Here is a 24,691-nt window from a genome sequence, read left to right on the forward strand (position 1 = left end):
GAGACATCTAAATATCACGAAAACAAATGCACCATATGAAAAAAAAGTTCTAGGTGAAAAGATAATATTAGTAAGGGGGACGTCTGTGCTATAACTGGCCATCCCCTGACCATCCCTCCTTCGTGGGCGGTGTTAACTATGTATTTTCAAATGGAAACCGTCCATTTTTATAGCATATTCTGATTCTACGCAAAAAAGTACATACACCTTACTCAAACCTCTGTTTTCCATTCGTGGTAGCTGTAACTACGTACAATCGAAAAATATCAAGTTTTCCTGCGTTTGGAATTAAGAGACGACACATTTGTTTCTACATTTCATTTACTATGAAAATGTAAACCTTTGAAACTGATATTCAAACGTTACTTCGGTGTTGCAAATGTGATTGTACCGTACCGCACAAATGATAAGGCTAGACATTGACGTTTCTGGCGAATAAGCTATTTGTATCGTAACATAGTTTTCTATTCCCTATGGGTTGACTGTGCTGAGTCCCCAAATGTTTGGTTTCGGTGGCCTGCCTCAGCGTGATTGTTTCCCGTGTTCGTTTCCATCCAACCGCCTCAACTCTTGCGCGGCTACTGGAGGAATACAAGCCACAACCATCGCAAGAAGGTAAAATGTCCAGGAAATGATAGCGACAGGCGCATCTATCATGGATACTCGCCGAAATCAAGCATCCCAACCGTGTGGGAGGCAAGGCGCCTCACCGAAATCAAGCATCCGATGGGCACAGAAAACCATTACATTCACGTCGTTGTTCCTGGATCACGATGCAGGTGGCGACTACTCGGAGGCGTGGCAGATAGATGGTGTGTCAGGAGGCACTCCCCCAGTTCGCCTCTTGCCGGTTCCTCAGGAACGAGGAGATGGTTGTAACCCGTGTACGCCAGTGGGCGCAGTAAAAGAAGAGTGATTTTTAACCATTTGTTTCTGCAAATACATCTCCCCTCTAGCGATGCTACGGCGGTCCTCTGTCACAGCCTGTGCGGGTGCGCAGCGAGCGCCCGGCAGCTACTCGGTTAGTGGATGCTGCGTCTCCACCCTCCGCACTCGAAGGAGGTGGCGCGTGCGTATGTGGCTTACACACGCCGGCCTAGGAGGTCCCTCAGTAACTGTGGCTGATCTCTGCTCTTTGAACCAGACGACGGTTGTCATGTCGTCGAGAAGTGCGCCGACCATGGCCTGCCGTGCAGGTAGGCCGCGTGGCTCCGCTGGTGTCAGGAACGCTGGTGCCCTGGCTCAAGTCGACACGGAGGACCTACAGGCCTTCCCATCTGCGTTGGAAGCCGTCAGCAGCGCCGAACTCGTTACTGGTGCTTACAGGGAGGAAGACACCTCTCTGACGGCTGTTGGTGGTGTTGAGTACGAACAGGAAATCTACAACAGACTTATACCCAGCGTTAATTCCCTGTCAGCGAATCGAAAACGCTCGTCCTGTGCACCATCGATCCTTCTGACCAACTCCTTCCTGAACTCAAATGCTGGAGTATATACGAGGTGTGGCTAGAAAAAAACCGGACTAGTACTGGTGAAACAATAAAACGAATTCAATAAGGCTGAAAGTCGCGTGGCCTGTCACGTGACTCTCGCTCCGCCTACTGCTCGAGTTTCATCTGCCTCCTGCACTCAGTCTGCCCGTGGCGTCTGTTTTAAGTAGTTGACGTTTTGTCTGTGCGTCGGAAAATGTTGAGTGTACAGAAAGAACAGCGTGTTAACATCAAATTTTGTTTCAAACTAGGAAAATCTGCAAGTGAAACGTTTGTAATGTTACAACAAGTGTACAGCGATGATTGTTTATCGCGAACACAAGTGTTTGAGTGGTTTAAACGATTTAAAGATGGCCGCGAAGACACCAGTGATGACACTCTCACTGGCAGACCATTGTCAGCAAAAACTGATGCAAACATTGAAAAAATCGGTAAACTTGTTCGACAAGATCGCCGTTTAACAATCAGAGCAGTGTCTGAGTTAACAGGAGTTGACAAGGAAAGTGTTAGGCAGATTCTTCATGAAAGTTTCAACATGAACAAAGTGTGTTCAAAAATGGTTCCAAAGTGTCTCACAATTGAACAGAAGGAACGCCGAAGAATGATTTGTTCTGACATCCTGGAAAACATTGAAAGTGATCCCACCTTCTTACAAAATGTTATTACTTGCGATGAATCGTGGTTTTTTACTTACGATCCCGAAACTAAACGCCAATCGATGCATTGGAAAACTCCTGGTTCTCCACGAGAAAAAAAAGCACGAATGTCAAAATCGAAATTCAAGGCAATGATGATTGTTTTTTTGACATCAAAGGGATTGTGCACATTGATTGGGTACCAGAGGGACAAACAGTGAATCAGCATTACTACATTAGCGTCCTGGCTACCCTACGAGAGCGAGTACGGAGAAAACGGAACGATTTGTGGAGAAAAAAAGTCATGGATCCTTCACCAAGACAATGCCCCAGCTCACAGTGCGTTGTCAGTGAAGACGTTTTTGGCAAAACACAACATTCCCATCTTAGATCATCCACCCTACTCACCTGATTTGGCCCCCTGTGACTTTTTTCTTTTCCCTAAAGTCAAGTCAGCTTTGAAAGGAACTAGATTTGAGACTGTTGAAGCAGTAAAAGAAAAAGCGACGGAAGTAATGTATGGACTTACCGAAAATGATCTGCAGCATTGCTATGAACAGTGGAAAATTCGTATGGAGCGGTGTAGAGACCGAGGAGGAGAGTACATTGAAGGAGATAACATGAAATTGTAAATAATTGTAAATAAATGTTTTTTCCAGCATCAGTCCGGTTTTTTTCTAGCCGCACCTCGTATAGTGTGAAATATCGGCTGGTGTTGACCCAACGTCACTTGTAATGAGCGCATAGGATTTCCGAACGTATCAGCGATTCATATCGCGCCCTATTTGCTTATCACATTTGTTACACCAACAGACTGGTCCGTAAAAATATTCAGTACGACTTCTTGCGTTAGCGGCGCGGTCCCTTACTTCACGTAACAAGGTGACGTGATACTTCTCAGTCGTATTGCTTTACTAAGCTCCTGTTGATGCTAGCTACCCAGTTCGCACAAAGCTATGGTCTGCTGCTTTCCGCCTGACCTGCTAACGTGATGAAACGCTGCCGTTTCGTGTCGCGATTGTAGATACTCGCTCAAGTAACACAAAGTGAACGAAATCTCGCAATTATGAAATTCTGCGGCCAGCTGCCTGATACAGGGCTGAGCTTATTTTCTAGCCAGATACTGAAACGCCGAATAATACTGTACTGTACAATCTAATTTGCAACATTCAACTACTTTTTGAACATAAATATAAACCGTTAGGACACAAAGACTTACATTTACATCGTAAATGCAATGTAGAAGCAAATTCATCGAATCTTAATTGGAGAAACAGGCACGCTTGATATTTTTCGATTACAGCGCCATGTACCATGAATCTTGAGTCAAGATGGTGTACTCGGTAATGAAACAAAGCAGTAGGCTCTGCTGATATATCGACTGTTAGACAGTGTGTCTAACAGTGTATTTTAATACGACAGTATGCCATGTTAGGTAATATATAACACTTAAAACACTTGATAATGGCACTTTAAAGCCGAAATCATGATTGCGTTAAGTGTAAATGTAACACTGTAAATAAACAACAGTATAATGGCGGTACTGACCTTAAAGAGATATTTTTATAGCGGATTGGTCATTGTGAGATAACCTGCACAAGTAACACAACCTCCAGAGAGTATAGCTTTTACCATAATTCAACAAGCAACAAAACTATCATGAAGTACTTAAAATGAATACCGGTTAAATGACAGATGGATTTATTAGTAAAAGGTCGTTTCAGTGCAAGATGAAACTATAGCTTTCCCCACCTCTGTGGAATGAAAATGCGGCATTTCTTAAAGCGCATACTTTTGAATAGAAAATAAATACATCTTTTACACGTTGCTATATGCAGGCGAAACTAATAAATAGCCACAGGGTGTGTCACCGCATAAGGCCCTTATTTGATGACATTGGTAACGAGTTCTTAACTCATTACATTTAATTTTTACAAACTGTCACGCAAGTTTCGAGCCCACTATCTATAGCTGTGTATTGTTATATTTAAATTTTTTTGTTATATGAAAATGGTATTCTGAATAACTTTATAAAAATTAATTACTGTTTGGTTCACTTCATAAACGCAATATCAAATATTTTTCAAGTAATATTGTAAAAAGTTGCGTGAATAGGTTAACCAGCCGCAAGGTAAACAATGCTGAATCCTCAGAGATGAGGAAAACATTTCGGACGATTCAGCCTGTTATACAGGAGCTCTAACCAGCAGGCATACGTCAAAGTATAGCGAGATGAAGTGGGTGAGCGGCCGGCCGCCGTCGCGGCACGGAACAACGCTGAGCTGTTCGAAACGCGGGGCTACTGTGGCTGGAGGTTTGAGTCCTTTCTCGGGGTTGAGTGTGTGCTGTTCTAACTCACACTAGCTTAAGTACATTCTGGGCATAAAATACAACCCTGCGGTGATAAGCATTCATCGGCTGCAGGTTACATGTACTATTTTATTACTTACAGTATATAATCACACCACATACAAAAGTGCAGACATTATATATATATATATATATATACTTCGACTGAAATGTGCAGGAGCTCCATCGTGCATGAACCACATGTTGTGTCGTACTTGTAAAGGCACATGTTCTAGAAGCACAGGTAGTGTATCCCGTATGAAATCATGGCGGTGAATCGAGGAAGTGCAGTACATACGGACGAAACTAAAATGAACTCTAACATGGAAATTAAGCGTTTCCGGACACATGTCCACATAACATCTTTTCTTTATCTGTTTGTGAGGAATGTTTCCTGAAAGTTTGGGCGTACCTTTTTGTAACACCCTGTATATATATAAAATGATTCATATTTCCCACGTTTTGTTGCAAGCGAGGAAATGTCCGGGCAAATACAACCTTGGGTGTGCAAGAACGGCCCTCAGATGGCTATCTGTCATTTGCGATCTATGTTTCGATTTGCAAAGCTTTAAGGCTGAGAAAAGTTGATCACATAAATAAGTAGAACCAAACAAGCAAGTTATAGCTGCAGCTTTTGCAAATAGTTGAAGGAATCTATCCCGTGGAAAGCAAGAATAGAACTGAATGGTGCCATTAGCCATTCTAAACCTCTCCTTAATGAAGCGATCACATTGCAGATCTATCAGTTCTAACTGCACATCAGCGAACGCAGATCTGACGTCCATAGAGCATGGTGACATGAAAATATCAAAATATGGCTCAAATGACCTCAAATCCTCGAATCGTTTTGCGAATCCTGCATCCAGATTATTGAGAGACTGAACAAACGACGCAACAAGGTCATTATTAATATTATCTGCGAATCGCGTCACATTCGGAAAATGTGTGAAATTACGATCCTGGAACTGACCTGTCCATATCTCGAGTTTCATTTGGATTGCGCGAAATTTAGAAAATAGGGATACAATTAACTGACCTTTTCCATGCAACGAAGCATTGACACGGTTCAAATGACTCTTTATGCCGGTAACAAATGCTAGGTTAACAACCCATCGATGGTTAAACGTCTTAGGAACGGACCTTCTTTTCATATCCATAAAAAGATTTATCTGTTCAAGCAAAAGGAAACGTTCTAGGGTTTTACCGCTATTCAGCCATCTTATCTGGCAAAGATAGGTTATATCTCTGAAGTGAGCGTGAATACATTAACTTTCGAAACTGTCTTTGATTCAATCCTGCAGATCTTGTTAAATTTACAGTCGTAACAACGACATTCATAATCCTGTCAAATTGCACAGTCTTCGCACAAAGTGCCTCTTGATGAAAAACGCAATGCACTGAGTGGAACTGCTGTCCTGGGCTCAGCTTAGTTTTTAGACGTCGCACAAATCCCACGTTACAGCCAGCCATATTTGGGGTGCCATCAGTGGCGGCGGAAACGAGCTTATTCCAGGGCAGATTCAGCTTAGTACAGCATGTTGAACAGCATTAAATACGAGTATATCTTCGTCGGTACAAGTGTCTCTCATGGCAACTAAATTAAGAAGTTCTTCTGCTTTGTTTAAATCTATATCTACCCCTCGGAAGAATATAGCCAATTGTGCTGTATCAGTAACGTCGGCAGTTTCACCAAGTCACAGAGGATATGCAAAGAATTGTTGTTCTCTCACCGTTAGCTGTCGTTCAGCATCTGCACTAAGGTCTTCTACACGGCGTGCGATTGTGTGTTTACACAGACAAATTGCATGAAATTTTACTGTTCTTAGAGGACATACGGATTCACTACAAATGTCGAGGCAGTCTTTCACCGACGGCCCGGTGGAGAACAGTCGAATTTCACGAGCAATAAAATGGGCACTTCTAAAGCTCGCCCTCACTGCAACGTCATTTGTAGCTTCAAATTCCTAGTCGAGTAAATCCAGTTATATTACAACTTGAATAATATTAACAGTTGATGTAAGGTTAATTGAGATAACCGACTTTACCTCATTGCCGAAGGATTCTTTTAACGTTGCACTTGATTGCAGAGGCTCGTCTCCCTGAACACTATTACACACGTCACAATGTTTGGAATTGCAGTGTCGTCCAAGGTTATATTTTTTCGTATAGCAGAATGTCGACATGCTGAACACGCAGCACGTTCTCTAGTATGCGCAAACAGCCATGCACTTTCCACTGGGATTCTTGTTGTATGCAGTTTGCAATAGATCTTTTTTTTTTAATCTCATTTTGTTCTAGATTGTTCGTTGAATTTGTTCGTGGCGGACGTCCGATGACACTCGTTCAGGTTGTTCGTTGATCCGTTCACTCAGTTTTTTTTTTTTATTACAGAGGGTAGCTAAACCTTCTGACCGAACACGCTGAGCTACCGTGCAGGCAGATCTTGGTCTCTTCTCAGCTGAAACCATTCCCACAGCACCAGTTGTCACCGCAGCGCCGGCCCCGGTGGTCTAGCGGTTCTAGGCGCTCAGTCCGGAGCCGCGCGACTGCTACGGTCGCAGGTTCGAATCCTGCCTCGGGCATGGATGTGTGTGATGTCCTTACGTTAGTTAGGTTTAAGTAGTTATAAGTTCTAGGGGACCGATGACCATAGACGTTAAGTCCCATAGTGTTCAGAGCCATTATGTCACCGCAGCGAACAAACAGGCTTGTTTACGCAGTGAAGACTGACAACAACACGCGGCTACCCTGCCCGCTCGCCACTCGTGTACCAAGCGCGGTGTGAGCAAGCCTAGTCTAGGGAGTGGAAACTAGCACGTGACCCATACAAAGGCAGGTTTCCTTCACTGATCAGCGTACGCTTTCCGCTTAAAATTACTGCAGACCGCAGCGCGTGCCCCCACCCTACGATCGGGACATGTAACTCCTTGTGCCAGAGAAGCCAACCCGGGGGAGAAATCGATCCTTACGTATATGTTTATACCACTATTAAACCCTAATCCTGTCGCTCAACAACGTTTTTCCAGGTCTCCCTAGCTTCATTTCTTAGGCTACGGCCACACAGAACGCCCCTCGCTTGGCAACTAGGTATCTCGCTACTCGCCTGGTGCCAAGTGCTTGGGTACTTGGTGGCTATCCGGAGCCAGTTGCCACAGGCGTGTTGCTCGCTCGCACTGTGGAAAAGTCTCTTCCAATGCTGGATCAGAAAATGCTTCGAGCAGAAAATATATGAACTGTTGCGGAAACTACCATCATGCTGGGTATATGGTATTAATTGTGAGAGAAGTGAACGTGGTCCATTGAAAATGTACAAACAACTTCGGGAGTTGCAAGACACATTTTTTGGTGCAAAGTGAAGTCGGTAGACCACCTTCTCATGGATATTACAGAAAAAAAATAGGAACAACATACTAATTACAGAGCAAGTATATCACCCCGCGTATATCTCCAAGAAGTGCAGTCGGAGAAGGTGATATTGCCGCAAGATCTACGCACTTTTTTGAACGGTTTCAATTTAAAAAGAAAATACTAAATGACTCCCGAACATTGAGATTCTAGAATTTTACAAAGAGGAAGCTTGCCAACAACAGATGAAAGTGCTACGCTGTTTTAAGACCTTCAGTATCCGGAGATGCCAGACGTTCCTCAGACAGTTAACATAGCAGAGGCACAAAGTAGAAAAGGCGTTCCACTATATCTACAAGCATAGGCACCCAATTCTTGGATCTTGAGAGAAAAATCAAAAATTAAATACTGGAGCAATTGGCGATTGTTTCAGAGTTGGGTTCCATATATGGCTGAGGAGCCGTCTGTACAAAATCTTATACTGTGAAGCAAAATAGAAAAGGTAATTGTTGCAAAACGTCAGTGAGTTGTTTGAAAACTGCCGATATTACTGTTTCATCATCCATGGTAGAGAAGAAGCAAACGAAATGATATAATCTGCAGCATTTGTCAGGTGAAGCTACTAGGCGACATGCCAGGATGAACCAACACCACCGTTCGTCTAGCGACGCGCCGAGCCGAGGTCCACGAGAAAGACAGGCCGCGGCGCGTACGTCACCAAGGTAGCAGGGAACTCGCTCGTTCGCTCGCTCACCTCAGCAGACAAAATGCGTTTCTAAACCCGTTAACTCGCAGCTGGGCGTGTAAGTACTAACGAGAATTGCATCTCTAACTGGAATCTGTTTAACAGTACTACACCAAAATTTAATTTAAGATCAATATTCGATATAAATGGTATAACGGCTTGTTCATAGCATTTAGTCTCTTCTGCTTAACAGTACTCATTACACGCTGGAAGTGGTGCTTTATGCAACTGATAATCATTTTAGCATGATTTTATTTTATTGTACGCCAGTACAGCCGTAACAAATTATAAGTACGCCCATGGACTTCCCATCATTATAGGACTAATAACAGTAAGATTCCATAATAGCGGATTCCAGTAGAAGATTCAGTTTTCGTTTGTACGGACATGCCTAGTTACGAGTTGACAGGTGTAGAAACGTAGTTCGTCTGCTGATTTGAGCGAGCGAGCGAGTGCAAGACTACCTTCGTGACGTACGCGCCGCGGCCTGTCTTTGTCGTAGGTCTCGGCCAAACGGTATAGCTTAGTCACCTGGAGCTCGGTGCTGCTAGTCTCGTAAGTTGACAGCTGCTTGTTTAGGTGGGTAGTCGCTTGGTGAGTCGTGAGGTACCTAGGCTCCAAGCGAGGCGCGTCCGGGGCGGGTGTAGCATTTTTCTTAAAAAAAAAAAAATGCACTAGGGCGCCAAATGTAAGGGGACCGTCACCCTAGTCGGCCCCAATCCAAAGACTGAGATTTACGATGAAGAGGACAGCCCTAAATACGGGTCTGTTGCGCAGGGAGTCTGGCGAGGTGTCTGACTTCCTGCGGAAGAAGGTGCTGTGCGGCGAGGCGGGTGAGGCTGTGGAGGACGCGAGCGACGCGGCGATCCGGCGCGTGTGCGGCGTGCTGGACGTGAACGCGCTCGACATCACGCTGCCCGGCGGCGGCGAGGCCAGCGCGCTCTACCCCACCGCCTACCTGCTCGAGCACAGCTGCGTGCCCAACACCAGGCACACCTTCGACTTCCAGCGCGGCTGCCGGCTCACCGTTCGCGCCGCCAAGCTCATATCCAGGTACCGCTCCTCACCACACTCCTTCCATACTTTCGTTTATTTCATTCTCCACCCAGGTGGCTCAGGTGGGTCATCCTCGACATTAGGGGTTGGAACTACTGCACACCAAGTCCCGTTTAGGGACACTGGGAAGCCGATTCCCATTCCTTAGCCAGCCGGGGTGGCCGAGCGGTTCTAGGCGCTACAGTCTGGTACCGCGCGACGGCTACGGTCGCAGGTTCGAATCCTGCCTCGGGCTTGGATGTGTGTGATGTCCTTAGGTTAGTTAGCTTTAAGTAGTTCTAAGTTCTAGGGGACTGATGACCTCAGAAGCTAAGTCCCATAGTGCTCAGAGCCAACCCATTCCTTAGATGTGCCTTACAGCTACGGGAAAACAACTAAATCTATAGTTGGAATTAGAATAATTTATTTGCAGAATGAAATTTTCACTCTGTAGGAGAGAGTGCGCTCTTATGAAACTCCCTGGCAGATTAAAACTGTATGCCGGACCGAGAGCCGTACTCGGGACCTATGCTTTTGGCGGGCAAGTGCTCTACCAACTCAGCACCCAAGTACGACTTACGATCCGTCCTCGCAGCTTCAATTCCGCCAGTGCGTCTTTCTCCTACCTTCCGAACTTCACAGAAGCTCTCCTGCAGGCATTGTGGAACTGGCGGAATGAAAGCTGCGAGGCGTACTTGGGTGGCTCAGTTGGAAAGGGCTGGCCTTGTGGACCATCGGCTTAGATACCTCGACATTTACCACACCTTACTCACCCCCATGTGGCACAAGTGTTCTCGGTTCCGATTACCCTCGCACGTCGTATGTTGATGGCGATGGGGTCCTTTGTCTGCACCGGGATGTTATTTAAAGTTCAATATTCCTCCCTTGCCCTCCCGCGGGAACGTGGTGGAGTGGACTTATTCCATGTGCAAGACAGAGTTACGGCACTTTTTGTTAGCTCCCAACTGAAAGGCTGGCGTCGCTGCCCGACGAACCTGACCGGACTGCTTTTACATGAATACGCGCCAGTCTCTATGTCAGCCCCAGTCACGTTAGCAGACATTCCACCCCCCTATTATCACTTTCGGCACTTCTTTCTTGAATTAAGCTGCATCCTCTACTCCTTACCCCTTCCACGTATAATCCAGACAAAGACTGTACACAACACATTACACATGTGTCGAAACCCCGACGCCATCGAACACAAGTACCCCAGATCATATGGCGTCGTGTGTGGAAATCGGTGCATGCAGGTTATCTCGACACCATGTTTGAATTACCAGGAGATCCCAAAGGATAGTCTGGTAGCCAAGTTTGTAGACTATTTAGCCGCGTCTGGTAATTCAAACATGCAACGAAGCGACCAAACGAACGATTCCTTTGGGAACCATCCGACTAGAAGATTGCGACCATAAGTCCGGATCTGCTAGCTAAATATTGAGGGAATTAGCCGATCCAAATCTGAATATCTTTCAAAGTTTCTATTGGACAATAGCATCGATGTGGTACTCCTTCAGGAAACACATACCGACTCGCAGGAAGACTTACAAAGAAGAGGACGTATTCAAGGCTCCCAACAAATAGGCGCAACATATCATCACGCCTATGGCACCGCCACATATGCCCGATCCGATATTCAACATGCACACCTGCTGTCCACAAGCACAGAAAACAACATCCATGTTGTTGATATAAAAGTAGACAACATAAGACTTATAAATGTCTACAAACCACCAAACCAAATCTGGCCAAGTATTGTACTACCCGCACATGAACACCCAACGATATGTGCCGGTGATTTTAATAGCCATCATGAAATGTGGCGATACACCCAAAATAATGAACACTTAGAAGCGCTGGTGGAATGGGCCAACGAGAACAATCTACATCTTATCTTCGATGCCAAGGAGAGGGGCACATTCCACTCGACCGCCTGGCGCAGGGACTACAATCCGGACCTCTGCTTTGTAACTACCGATAACGAGGGAAAACCAGGGCCTATACATAGGATTGCCACAGATTTCCCACACAGCCAGCATAGGCCTGTTATTTTAGACATCGGTGTCACTATACCCCTGATACGGTCCTTCCCTCGACCTAGATGGAATTTCCAAAAAGCTGACTGGGAGAAGTATTCAGCGGACCTTGATAAATGCATCCGGTTTATACCGTCACTACCTAAATGCTACGATCGTTTCAGGAAAGCTATAATTACCACAGCTAAAAACACACATTCCTAGGGGGTTTCGAAAAGAATACATCCCAGGATGGGATGCAAAATGCCATCAGCTATATGAGGATTTTACTAGTAGTGGTGACCAAGAAATAGCTGATGACCTCCTCCACAATCTAGATTCCGCAAGAAGACAACGATGGACTGAAGCAACTGAAAGAATGAATTTCACTCAATCAAGCAGGAAGGCATGGAGTTTGTTACGTGAACTCGGAGGTACGACAAGACCAGCCCAGAAAAATCCAACCATAACACCAGAGAAAATTGCAAATAACATTGTCGAAATGTCAAGAGCTCCGAGAGACAAACCACATACCAGGATGATTAAGCGCGAACTCAGAACACTAAAAAAGAATACTTCAAATATATCAGAGCTTTCCAGACCATTCACTGAGGATGATGTCATTACTGCCCTCAAGGATATGAAACCGGGCAAAGCCCCAGGTTTTGACAACATACATCCAAAATTTCTAACCTACGCTGGAAAGAACGTAGTCAAATGGCTGGCAAATTTCTTTTCGAACATTTTGACTACAAACCATCTCCCTAGAGAATTCAAAAAGGCAAGAATAATAGCTTTGCTGAAACCAGGGAAACCAGCAGACCAACCGCTAAGCTACAGACCAATAGCACTTCTTAGCTGTACATACAAACTTCTCGAACGACTTGTCCATAATCGAATTTTTGGCATCGTTATGGAGAACTTACCTATAGAACAGGCAGGCTTCAGACCTTGCCGTAGTTGCTGTGACCAAGTTCTGGCATTAACATCCTACATAGAGGCTGGCTTTCAACAGAAATTGAAAACAAGTGCTGTATTTCTAGACTTAACATCTGCATATGATACTATTTGGAGAGATGGAATAATTTACAAATTCTTAAGAGTGATTCCTTGCCAGATTTTAACATCCTTAATACATAATATGCTGAGTAACATAACCTTCCAGGTCACCCTAAACGGAAAGACAAGCAAAACAAAACTTATTAACAACGGGCTTCCGCAAGGCTCCGTATTGGCCCCTCTTCTGTTTAACCTCTATATAGCAGATCTCCCAAACACAAAGTCAAGAAAATTTTGCTATGTGGATGACATAGCACTGGCTACCAGAGACAAGTATCTCTTGAATACAGAGGAAGTCCTTAATAATGACGTCGAAATACTATACAATTATTTCAAGAAATGGAGACTCAAGCCAAACCCTAACAAAACTGAAGTATCTACATTTCATCTTAATAACAAAATGGCAAATGAAATTATTAACATAAAACTCGGAAACACCAACCTCAAACATAATAAGTTTCCAAAGTACTTAGGTATAACATTGGATCGCACTCTTTCTTACCGAAAACATCTGGAGAACACCACTGCAAAAATTGGAACACGGAATAACATCATTCAAGAATTTAGCGGTACCACTTGGGGAGCTAACGCAAAAACATTACGCACCTCATCTATCGCCTTAGTGTTCTCTGTGGCTGAGTACTGCGCTCCAGTCTGGATTAATAGCTGTCACACCAAACTTATTGACAAGCAATTAAATAACACAATGAGGTTGATTTCTGGAACCGTTAAATCAACGCCCACGTACTGGCTACCGGTGCTATGTAATATCCTGCCCCCGGACCTGCGTAGAAAAGCGGCCCTACTGCACGAATTCAGAAAGATTGAGACAAAACCAGAACTACCAATTAAAGAAGAATTCTCACAACTGCGACACACTCGATTGAAATCAAGAAAGCCACCCATACGCACAGCTGAGCAGCTTCAAAATAATAACTATGACCACATGAAACAATGGAGACTAGATTGGAACCAAAAGACAAATGACCAACTACAGACCTGGTTTGAGAGCTATAACTGCAACATCTCTGGAATGGAACTAACACGGAAAACATTGTCCGCATTAAATCGAATACGTACTGGACATGGCAGGTGTGCGGATTCACTACACAAATGGGGAAGAGCGATGTCACCAGAATGCGACTGCGGTGCCCCTAGACAGACGATCCAACACATCCATGGTGAATGCTCCTTGCGAGCGTATGCAGGGAACTGGTCCGACTTCCTGGAGGCATCCCCATCGGCGCTAGAATGGATCTCAAACCTCGATATAACCTTTTAACTTACCAATATAAACATAAATTATATTCATGATTGTTATAAGATTTTAATGTCTAACACTTGGTGTATTAATGTTGCATCTATAGCCATACGCTAAATAAAATAAATAAATCTCGACACCAGCGCCCAGTCCACCTGGCATATCACCGGTAATGGCAAACAGGTCACCAGTTTCGTTTGCACCGCATCCGCCTCGCTGACACACCCCTCTGCGTTCTCTGTGGTGTAGGGGACACAGACGCTCATCGATTCTCATGTGGTCCGTCGTCTGACGTCTGGAAGCTCGCGCAGTGTATCTTGGCTTTCCTTACCCGGTAGACACCTGCTCAGATCACTTTCTTGACGCTTTTATTCCCGAATGTGTTTCATTACCCCGTAACAAAAACTAACGCTGTGAATTGCATACGCCGTCATACGGTCCGTTACCTTTTTCGCCCCGACGACAAATCAGAACTAGGTTATTGGACGTACCTGAACGATCGACAACTGTGCACTTGTTCGCAACCCCAGATGCAAGCAGTTCTTTTCCCATTTTCTAAGGAGCGCCTTTCATGACCCGCCTTCCGTCTGGAACGTCCAAGCCATGAGATGCAGATGCTTTTTGCCGACATGATGTTCTGAACACACTACAAACGGAATCTCCATTAAAATTTCGAGAAGGCACGTTTGGATGTTCCACCAATCGGAAGGCGCTAGCGACTCCTGGGATTCTGGTACGTAGACTAATTTAATAAAAATAATAATAAAAAACCAAAACAGTAAAAGTAAATAAATAAAAGAAAATTAAAAAATGAACATACAAAAAAGCAAAAAAGAAATAAAATAAACTAAAGAGAAAAAGAAAAGCCCCTACTCAACTGCTTTCATTTTCGTCTCTGTATATTCTTCCCCCCTGCTTTCTTCCTTTCCTACACCCCTGTAGTAGTAATACGTTAGTTGTTTTGGGATAGGAGTAGGTAGAAGCCAACGCCTGAGGACGTGCATTTTTATTTTTTTATTTTGTTAAGACGCAAGTGGCGGTGGCAAGTAGATTTTTTTCGTACTCTCCCTTTCCTGTCCAGGGGCCGAAAGAAAGTGGTAGAGCATAATATATACACATAAAAAAAGTAAGGAGTTGGTGAAGTCCTTGCCCGCGAAAGGCAAAGGTCCCCAGTTCGAGCCTCAGTCCTGCACAAAGTTTTAATCTGCCAGGACGTTCCATAGTATATTTTGTTGGTGAGATAACTACTAAGACAGAGGGGTTGGAACTGGGTGTGGAAACTGCCAATAGGAAAAAAGAAACTAAAAAACCAAAATCATTTTATTTGGCTCGACGTCACTGCTGCGGTTAATGGAAAAAATAAATCTGCACAATTTTAATGCCATCAGGCTTAACATAAGTAGGTCAAACTGAATCACGTGCACCATCAGCACTAAAAGAATTTAGAAAAGAAACGTGCACTGATGCACCCAATTTACAATAACTAGCTGGCCTCCGTCACCAACTCTTGACGTTTGCAGTACTTGCTAAGATCATGTTATGACGTCACAGCCATATTTAAAGACTTTCGTCCCTTTTTATACAAGACATCATTATTTTAATTAAAACGAAATTAAATAATAATTAACATCTGAAATATTTATCGTCTGTATAAAAAGCAGCGACCATCGAAACATTGTACTACCATTATTCTAAAATAAGAGGACAAAGGTTCTCACGTTTACATTTTTATAAAGGGAACAAACAATGAGCAAATAGGTCATTCCAGTTTCAATCGCATTCGCTGATCTGATGAAAAAATTTGAAGCTTGTGGTAAGATTTTAAACATAGCTGCACAACAGCAACTGTTTCACGTAATAAAATTATAAACAGCCGACCAGTTCCAATGGATAAAGAAATTCTTAGTCCTTACTAATGTAAAATTGTTACCTTCTGAAGAAGACAAATTTATATTTGTCGAAACCTAGCTAAAGAAATTCTTTATCCATTGCAACTGGTCGGCTGTTTATAATTTTATTATTTGTGGTAAGGTCTTAAGGGACGAAACTGCTGAGGTCATCGGTCCCTAAGCTTACACACTACTTAATCTAACTTAAACTAACTTACGCTAAGGACTACACACACACTCATGCCCGAGGGAGGACTCGAACCTCCGACGGTGGTAGCCGCGCGGACGGTGACAAGACGCCCTAGATCGCAAGGCTACCCCGCGCAGCTGATCTGATGAGTTTTAATATAAGTCGTCGCGTTGTATTTTGTAGATAGTTGTATGGAACAGTTAAAGTGAAAAATTTTAATTATAACCTGATTTTATCCTGCAGAGTTTTCTTTCCAATTATTTAAAGATGAAAGTTCAGAACTATTACATAATGCAGAATAATTAAATACGGAAGCTTTTCATTTGGGTCCAGTGTTTAATTCCAGTTGACAATTACGGCAGTATAAATTTTCATTCATTAAATACGACAGAACCTGCAGTCACTTTGCTTTACTCATAAGTCCGATCGTCTTTTCAAACTTTAATATTCATGCAGTTAATGTCAAAATTAATGCAGTCACAGAATTAATCAGACGAATTGTTTCCAAGCAAACTAGGGCCGTTGGTATTCTGAAAGTAATAGTTAAGAAATGCTTGAGATCTTTCAATAATTTAAATTTTTCATTGAAAACAGAATCAGCGAATAAGTCAAGGATAATTTTTAGGTCCCAGTTATTATGTTTATGGTTGCCTCAGTGATGTATTAAGTGCCAATTTAGATCTGAATTAATTGAAATACAATTAAAGACAGTGAGTAAAACTCAAATTACGAGCGTTGACGGTAAAATGTAATTATGCAATTTTTTACAGGGCGTTAAGCAGGCCGTACATGTTTAGTAAAGCCTTTGGGAAAAACTCTCCTAAAACATGAAAATATATGAAACATGTACAGTGACGAAAATATGAAAGCAGAGAATTCCAGGCTACTCATAAAACATCCTTAACAGAGCTTAGCTATAAATGCAAGAAGAACTTTAAGAATTCTAAATATACGTATATAAATCGATAAAGGCTGATAATATTAAGTAAAAGATTAAAGTTTAAGGGTCATAGAACAGGCAGTTATTAATGTCGATATCGAAGCACAACCTGAGTCAAATGCACTGCCATGACACTGAAAGAGCTTCACTAGTTAAGTAAAAGTTAACCAACGTTCATTTAACAACGACTATAACTGAAAACACACAAATCACTTCGAGTGTCGTATACGACGAAAGTGAAAGCGTTTTATTTTAGCATGTTTTTCACCGGGTTAAAGTTTCTTCGTTTCTCTGCTCGCAGTTCAGTGAACTAACTAGACAACTGCTAGATTTCGTTGCCATCGGTCTGCCACTAACCTGATCCTTCATACTACAGCATTTCAGACCGAAGTCTCCTCAGATGCAGTATACCAAGTGCGTCTCCTCCGACGGACCGGAAGGTGGAAAACATTCAGGCCAAGGTCTCCTCAATGCAATATATCAAGGGCGCTTTCACCATCAAAGAATTTGAATCACGGTTGGAAGCATTTTTGTAGCTAGTAAGACTTAAAGCCATTAAGCAAGGAACACAACGAGAGCGAGACCACAGACTATCGCTCTTAAATCGGGCAGGCGGCGCACCCACGGACTCCAGCAGAACACTACAGCACTCGTTGCTAGGTGACAACGTACAGAGATACAGCAGAGGCAAGACCTCTAATGATGGTATTTTCGCTAGCTGACAACGGCTCGATAATCCTGTCCATCAAAAATATATACATACTATGTGTGTATGCACACACGATTAGTTTGGAAACACCTAGATTCGGTTGGTGGCGAAGCGTCGTAGCATTTATGATCGAGACACCTTTTAACATGACCAGTCAATCACCTCCCAACTGATCACGTAGACAAGTCGGTGCCGATTCCAAAATGCCTGTAGAAAAACCACGATCCCAGTGTGTTCGATAGGGCATATGTCAGATGAATTGGTAGGAATTACATGAAGACCCTCGCGTTCGTGGAACTTTATCATTCAGTATGGCGTCGTAACGTTTGGGAAGGAATTCAATACTTCAAGCAGCTGAGGCGGAAAACAGAAACTGATAAGCGTAGTGCTGGGATACAAGCAACGGCACACAGCCAGTCGCTACCAGAACGAACGTGTCCCAACAGTGTGGAAAAATCTATAGCTCCAGCATTGGCCTCTGCAGTCGCTAAAGCTCCCCTAGATATTGAGTTTCGAAGAAGACAATCATACTCGTCAGTGAGTGATAGCCCCATAACCGTGGGTGAGTAGCATTTTGATATCTCTTCGCTGGTGTACAGTGTACTCACGCAAACGTTCAACTGAAAGCGGTTGACTGAATGACTAGTGCGTATTTTACTTGTATTTTCATCTGTTTACTGTCCAATCTCACAGGCGGACTAGTTACGTTATCCTGGGTACCCGCACTGCGGGCTGGTGCAGGAGATACAGGAGGGTCAAAATCGATTTTGTGCTACGTTTTAATAACACAATGTTTACCTGAGTGGTACACAGGCATACATTTTTGATCAGGTCTTGAGGAGAGGAAGAGGATTACCGAATAAAAACGTACAGGGTGCCATCCAAACAAAGACTTTCTGCTGGTTATATTTTCATATCAAATAAAAGTGCAGGAAAAGCAACCATGCTATCATTTGCTTGTGACATTTTTTATTCCAGTCTTGGACAAAAGTCTTTTGGGTTGATCAAGACAGATATGACACCTTGTGTGTAACAAATTTTATTCAAATTACTATAGGTTATGCTTGAATGGCCCCACTTTCCCACCGACTACTTACGAATAGTAATGGCAGCTGAGTCTTCCCATGTACTAAGTTGCATAGTTGCATGATACTAAGTGAAATGCGTATAAGTTTGAGATTTTTCCAGCTGTTCAGAACCATGCTGGAACATATGCAACATATGCGCCCGCACACACACACACACACACACACACACACACACACACACACACCGTATGACACAAAGTCTTTTGAGTGTGAGGTAATGGTGTGTATTGTTCTCCGCAGGGGTGAGCACATCTCGACGATGTACACGCACGCGCTGTGGGGCACGCAGGCGCGGCGCGAGCACCTGCGCGCCACCAAGTACTTCGAGTGCCGCTGCCCGCGCTGCGCCGACCCCACCGAGCTGGGCACACACCTCAGCGCCATGCGCTGCCTCGGCACGCTCACCGAGAGGTAACCGCACAGTGAGCTCAGCACACGCTTGCTTTACTTGCTTCGGCATGGAGGATGTCAACACTGCTTGTAGATAGAGACGGCTGCTCTCACACTGCCGGCCAGTTGAGAAACTCGTTACCAACAACGTGCGTTAATTTGAGAGCCTTCCCGTATGCATACTGTAGTTGTATGTGGTACACACAAGTTGCACATGTTGCTCAGGGTAGAGGCCCATGTTCCAATTAAAACCATCCACGCCCACCGTCCCATTCTCCCTCTGCGGGCTGTTCTCCTCCTCCGCGAATCCCACCGCCTCTATCGCTCCTTCCTGCGCACTCGTGACAGGGAGATACACTCCAACGCCACTGGCAAATACAGCGACACGTATGGAACCTTATTACAGCACAGAAACGCCTGGACTGGCGCCAGACCTGCACACGACTCTTTCTATCGCCTTACTGGTTCCCATTCCACACCCATTATCGTCTTCTCCATAGCGACTGTCCTCTTCCCGACAACCTCAGTAAGGCCAACCACTTTGCTCCCCAGCTTTCCGAGGTCTTCTCCGTCCCTGATGAACCCCACTTTGATTATTCTCTTTTCCACACCATCATGGAATGTGCCGATACCTCGGTCACACCACTTGCTCCTAGTCTCCAGTACTTGGGGCAGTTGCCCCCTTCTGACATCAACACTCCAATCACAGCACATTACATCATTACAGTAAACTTATCCTCCAGTCAAAAAGAATGCGGCCCCTGGTCACGACTGTGTCACCTACTACCACCTTCGAGCAAAACTTCTTCTCGTTCCTGACTGTCCTTGCCAATCTTTTCAACGTCATCCTCTCTACTGGTTTCTACCCCGACCTGTTGAAGACTTCACGCGTCCTCTTGTTCCTCAAATCCAACAACCCCCCTTCTATCGAGTCTTCCTATCGTCTCATCTGCCTCTTCAGTAATGTCTTTGAATCCTTCGAACCCATCCTCTCCCGCCGTATCCATTAGCGCCTTAATCAACACCATCTCCACCCCCTTACCCAGGTGGCTTCCAACCCTCCTTCCCCACCAAAGACCAACTCCTTATCCTTGTCTACCTTCTCTCCCTCCAGCTTCACTCCCATCACTCTGCCATTTTTGTTTCCCTCGACCTCCAAAATGCCTACGACGTCGTATGGCATCCCGGTCTCCTCTTTACACTCAAAACCTATGCCCTGCCTTTCAGTGTTGTTCATCTGGTCGCTTGCTTCCTCTGACACCATCCTTCCGATGTCACCCTCCACAACACCAATCCCATATCTTTTATCCCACTGCTGGTGTCCCCCTAGAGCTCCTTCCTCTCCCCTCTCCTCTATCTCCTGTACACCGCTGATATGCCCAAGCCACCCCCTCCTGTCCACCTCCTGCAGTATGCTGATGACACCGCCTTCCTTGCTCTCTATCCTACCCTTCAACCATCCCAATGCACCCTCCAAACCCCCCTTCACCAGTTCACCACTTGGTGTAACCAGTGGTTTCTTCATATCAACCCCTCCAAAACCCAGACAATCATCGTAGGCCGCGCCACCCACTCCTTCCAAGATTTCTACCTCACCATTTATGGTTGTCCTATCCAGTTCACCCCCACCCTGAGATACCATGGCCTCACCTCGATATTCACCTCACCTGGACCCCTCATCTTCTGCCCATCCAGCAGAAAGCCCATCCCTGCCTCTGCCTCCTGAAACTCCTGTCTGGCCAGACATGGGGATTGCACCTTCCACCATTCTCCACACCTACAAATCCCTCATCCGTCCTATCCTCTGTTATGCCAGCATTGCCAGGATCTCCCTCCCCCCCCCCCCCCCCCCGCTTTTACAAGGCCCTCCAAATCCTCAAACACCACGCACTCCGCCTTGCCTTCTGTATCCACCTTCCTTCCCCCACTCAACTCCTGTATGACATCCCCTTCCCCCACCTCCTCCTTTTTGCTGCAGGCTTGATTCCCCCACCCCCTGATTTCCTCCTTTCTCTCCACACCTCACCCATTGCTGTACCTCTATCACTGTAGCCCTCCCTCTCTCCACCTCCACAACCTCCATCTCCTTCATCAGGGCTATTTTCAGCACCTCCCCCTCCCAGATGTTGAACATCTACCCTTCCTTCTAACTGTAACCTGGCCTTATTACTCCCCTCCCCAGGGCCCCCTTTTTCCATTCACCTCCTTCTCCCAGAGCAGATTTTCCTCCTTCCCTCCCTGAGTCCCTGCACCCCCTCCTCAGCTGATTTCCTCTCCCATCCCTTCCCTCCCCGGCCCTCCTTCAGCGCTCCCCCCTCCCCACTTCATCCCCCTTTCTCTCCTCTTCACCTCCTTTTCCCTTCTCCGTTGTCCCCCCCCCTCCCCCCCGGAAGATCCTACCAAGTTTTTATTATCAGTATGTTGCTTTAGTGTGGTGTTTCGGTGCCGTTATACACTGTCATGTAGTGATGTGGTTTTAATTGTGTGTTCGACCTGTTTATCATCCGTGATTGTTCCATGCTACACAATCCGTCATGTGACTGTTTTAATTGCCCTGTGACTTCTTATGCTCCGGCCGTACTTTGCCTGATGGATTTTAATCCAATGTGTGTTTTTTGTGTAAAATACTTTTTTTAGATTTGTACCTCCGTTTACAGCCACCACTTTGTATGTTTTCTTTTCTTATGTTTCCGTCATTTTTGTTTCTATATTGTTTATATTGTTTTCAATGTCTTTCTGTCTGCTTCTGTCTCTTGGCTAAAGAGCAGCCAAAGAATATTTAATAACTGATGTAATGGCTCAATTACGCGACCTATTGACCAAGCATGTAAGCGCCCGTCGACGCTTATGCTGCTTGCCCGCTCATTATTTCCTGAATGACGTAGCTATGATGGCTCCATTAAAGAACTCGCCTCCATTCTGAGGTACACAGTTCAGTTAGCCACATGTTCCATAGAGCATTTTAACGATATCGTTGTCGAAATGATGTGTAACGAGTCAGTTCTTAGTATATGTGTACATTATTAGTGTTAAGATTAATGAACACATTATCATTTTACTCCTACTCACCTAACTACACTTTAAAAAAGCCTTTTTTTTAACTGGCTGCCGATTTTTAAGCAGGAATTCGTCAGTAACAGAAAGAGTAGTCCAGGAGAAATGATTTTAAATTATATGTAAAACTTGCTTCGCTACGTCTCAGGCATTTAATGTTACTGGGCAAATGATAAAAAATTTTTATTACTGCATACTGAACTCATCTCTGAGCCACAGAGAGTTTTACCAATTGGTAATAAAGGTCGTTTTCCCTCTAGTGTTGTAGGTATGTACATCACTGTTCTTCTCGAATGGTGATGGATTATCTATGACGAATTTCACTAGCGAAAATGTGTATTGTGATGGTGAAGATAAAATGCCTAGCTCCTAGAAGAGGTACCTACATGAAATGCCTAGCTGCTTAGAGAGGTAGCTACATGACGGCCGTTTGTACTATGGATTGGCCGGCCGGAGAGGCCGAGCGGTTGTAGGCACTTCAGTCTGGAACCGCGCGACCGCTACGGTCGCAGGTTCGAATCCTACCTAGGGCATGGATGTGTGTGATGTCCTTAGTTTAGTTAGGTTTAAGTAGATCTAAGTTCCAGGGGACTGATGACCTCAGATGTTAAGTCCCATAGCGCTCAGAGCCATTTGGACCATTTTTTTTTTTATTATGGATTGTTTATTTACTGTGTTTTATATATCTGACTAGCTAATGTGGTACCTTTGTTTCATAAGTCGAGTATTCTCTCGTTATGTTTGTGCGATTCATGCACAGTAATATTATTCCAGAAAGATGTAATCAAGTATTGCGATATCTGGTTATTATGTCGTTTTCCCACGTGTGTACTGGTTGTACAGCTGTGCGGACCGTCATGTAATATTTTCCTCGTAGTACATTGCAGACCGGAAAATGACAGTCTTTCGTAATAGGGGATTGGGAAATAAAGGAAAAAAAATACTACAACACGAGATCTTGGCTGCCAAATATTCTTATTTTGTGTGTGATTTAAGTATGTAAATTTTGGCAATTTGTGGTAAGATATTATGGGACCAAACTGCTGCGGTCATCGGTCCTTAAGCTTAACGCACTACTTGATCTAACTTAAACTAACTGACGGTTAGGACAACACACACACCCATGCCCGAGGGAGGGCTCGAACCTCCGACGGAGGGAGCCACGCGGACCGTTTTAAGGCGCCTCAGACCGCGCAGCTACCCCGCGCTTTAAATACGTAAATGTAATGTTTGCGGGAAGCATCCTGCAACACCATAAGGAATGGGATAGTGAAGTGGCTTCAGACAGCAAAGTATCTTCTCCACATGCTCTTTATAGTTTGACCATCTTTTTTATTGACGATAAAATTTGACTCGTTAGACCGCATCATATTCCTCTTCAAACGTCTTCAGTGCTCGACGTTTCGATCCCTCTGCTGGGGTCCTATTCAGGTTTCCGCTGGCGTCCTTGAATGGCTGAACACTATCGAAAGACAGTCACTTATAAAAGGCTGTTTCCTCGCTCTTTTTTAAGGGAAGTGCACTTACTGGGTAACAATTTTCAGGGTGCTATTGATATGCAGTAGAATGTACTACGGACACCATTCGGGGTAAAACTGCTCCATACGTATGAGACCATTTCAAATTATGCTTGCTGTAGAATTATTTTAAATACAAGGGTATATCCGAAAATTTGCGGCTCACGAAAGGAACTAGGCTGTCACATGGCAGCAGGTACTCTAGAGTTAGTGCGAGTGGTTTTTTTCCCCATTCGAGTGGCCGTTGTAGGTCCGTAAGTGGCGTGAGAGTGCTGCCATAGCGAAAACTCAGAGGCCATAAACCATCTCACGGCTGCTACATAAGTAAAACCCATACCACTCAAAATACAGAATGGGCAATGGCCCACCAAGAAAGAGAGAGAGAGGCGAAATGTGGAAACGCGTCTAAACATCCACTCTGTAGATACAGCTGTACTTCAGATACTGACGACGTGCAAGACGCAGACGAGAGCTAACATACGTTTAGGTCGTTTCTGTAGCCAGTAACGGCTGGACCGATCGGTAAGCAGATTGCTCCACATAAACTCAGTACGCAATTTAATTTGTCTCGCAATGGATCAACTACTAGAAAAGGAAAAACCCCTCGAAAATGTTTTCTGCTTGTCGGTTCTTACAAAATCAGACTGGGGAAGGTTATCTTTCTACTGAAATGATAATACTGCTCCACATTAGCCCCGGTTTTGCACTGACGAAAAAATTCCAACACCAGGAAATAATGAACTGCAATCAAATTTCGGGAATACGTTTGTCTACGTAAGTATTTAAGTGACTAACTATGCAAGCTCACAGGTTAATGCAAGTACGAGAAAAGCTATTGCAAATGTGAGGTGCAGGTACATTAGTAACTGGTGTAACCGCCAAAATGCGGAATGCAGGCACAGAAACGTGCTTGCATTGTGTCGTACAGGTGCCGGATGTCAGTGCGTGGGATGGTGTTTCATGCCTGTAGCACTTGGTCC

The 24,691-nt window shown here is 44.5% G+C and overlaps 1 protein-coding gene across 1 annotated transcript in view; it reads left to right on the forward strand.

Annotated features, from left to right (window-relative positions):
- LOC124775746 (SET domain-containing protein SmydA-8-like) overlaps positions 1-24,691 on the forward strand; it is a 69,507-nt gene that overhangs the window by 21,345 nt on the left and 23,471 nt on the right. The window contains exons 3-4 of the mRNA XM_047250576.1: positions 9,342-9,617; positions 18,991-19,161. Of these exons, the coding sequence (XP_047106532.1) occupies positions 9,342-9,617; positions 18,991-19,161 (447 nt within the window). The remainder of the gene's footprint in view (positions 1-9,341; positions 9,618-18,990; positions 19,162-24,691) is intronic.

This window comes from Schistocerca piceifrons, chromosome 2, assembly GCF_021461385.2.
Source record: "Schistocerca piceifrons isolate TAMUIC-IGC-003096 chromosome 2, iqSchPice1.1, whole genome shotgun sequence".
NCBI classification, from domain to species: domain Eukaryota; kingdom Metazoa; phylum Arthropoda; class Insecta; order Orthoptera; family Acrididae; genus Schistocerca; species Schistocerca piceifrons.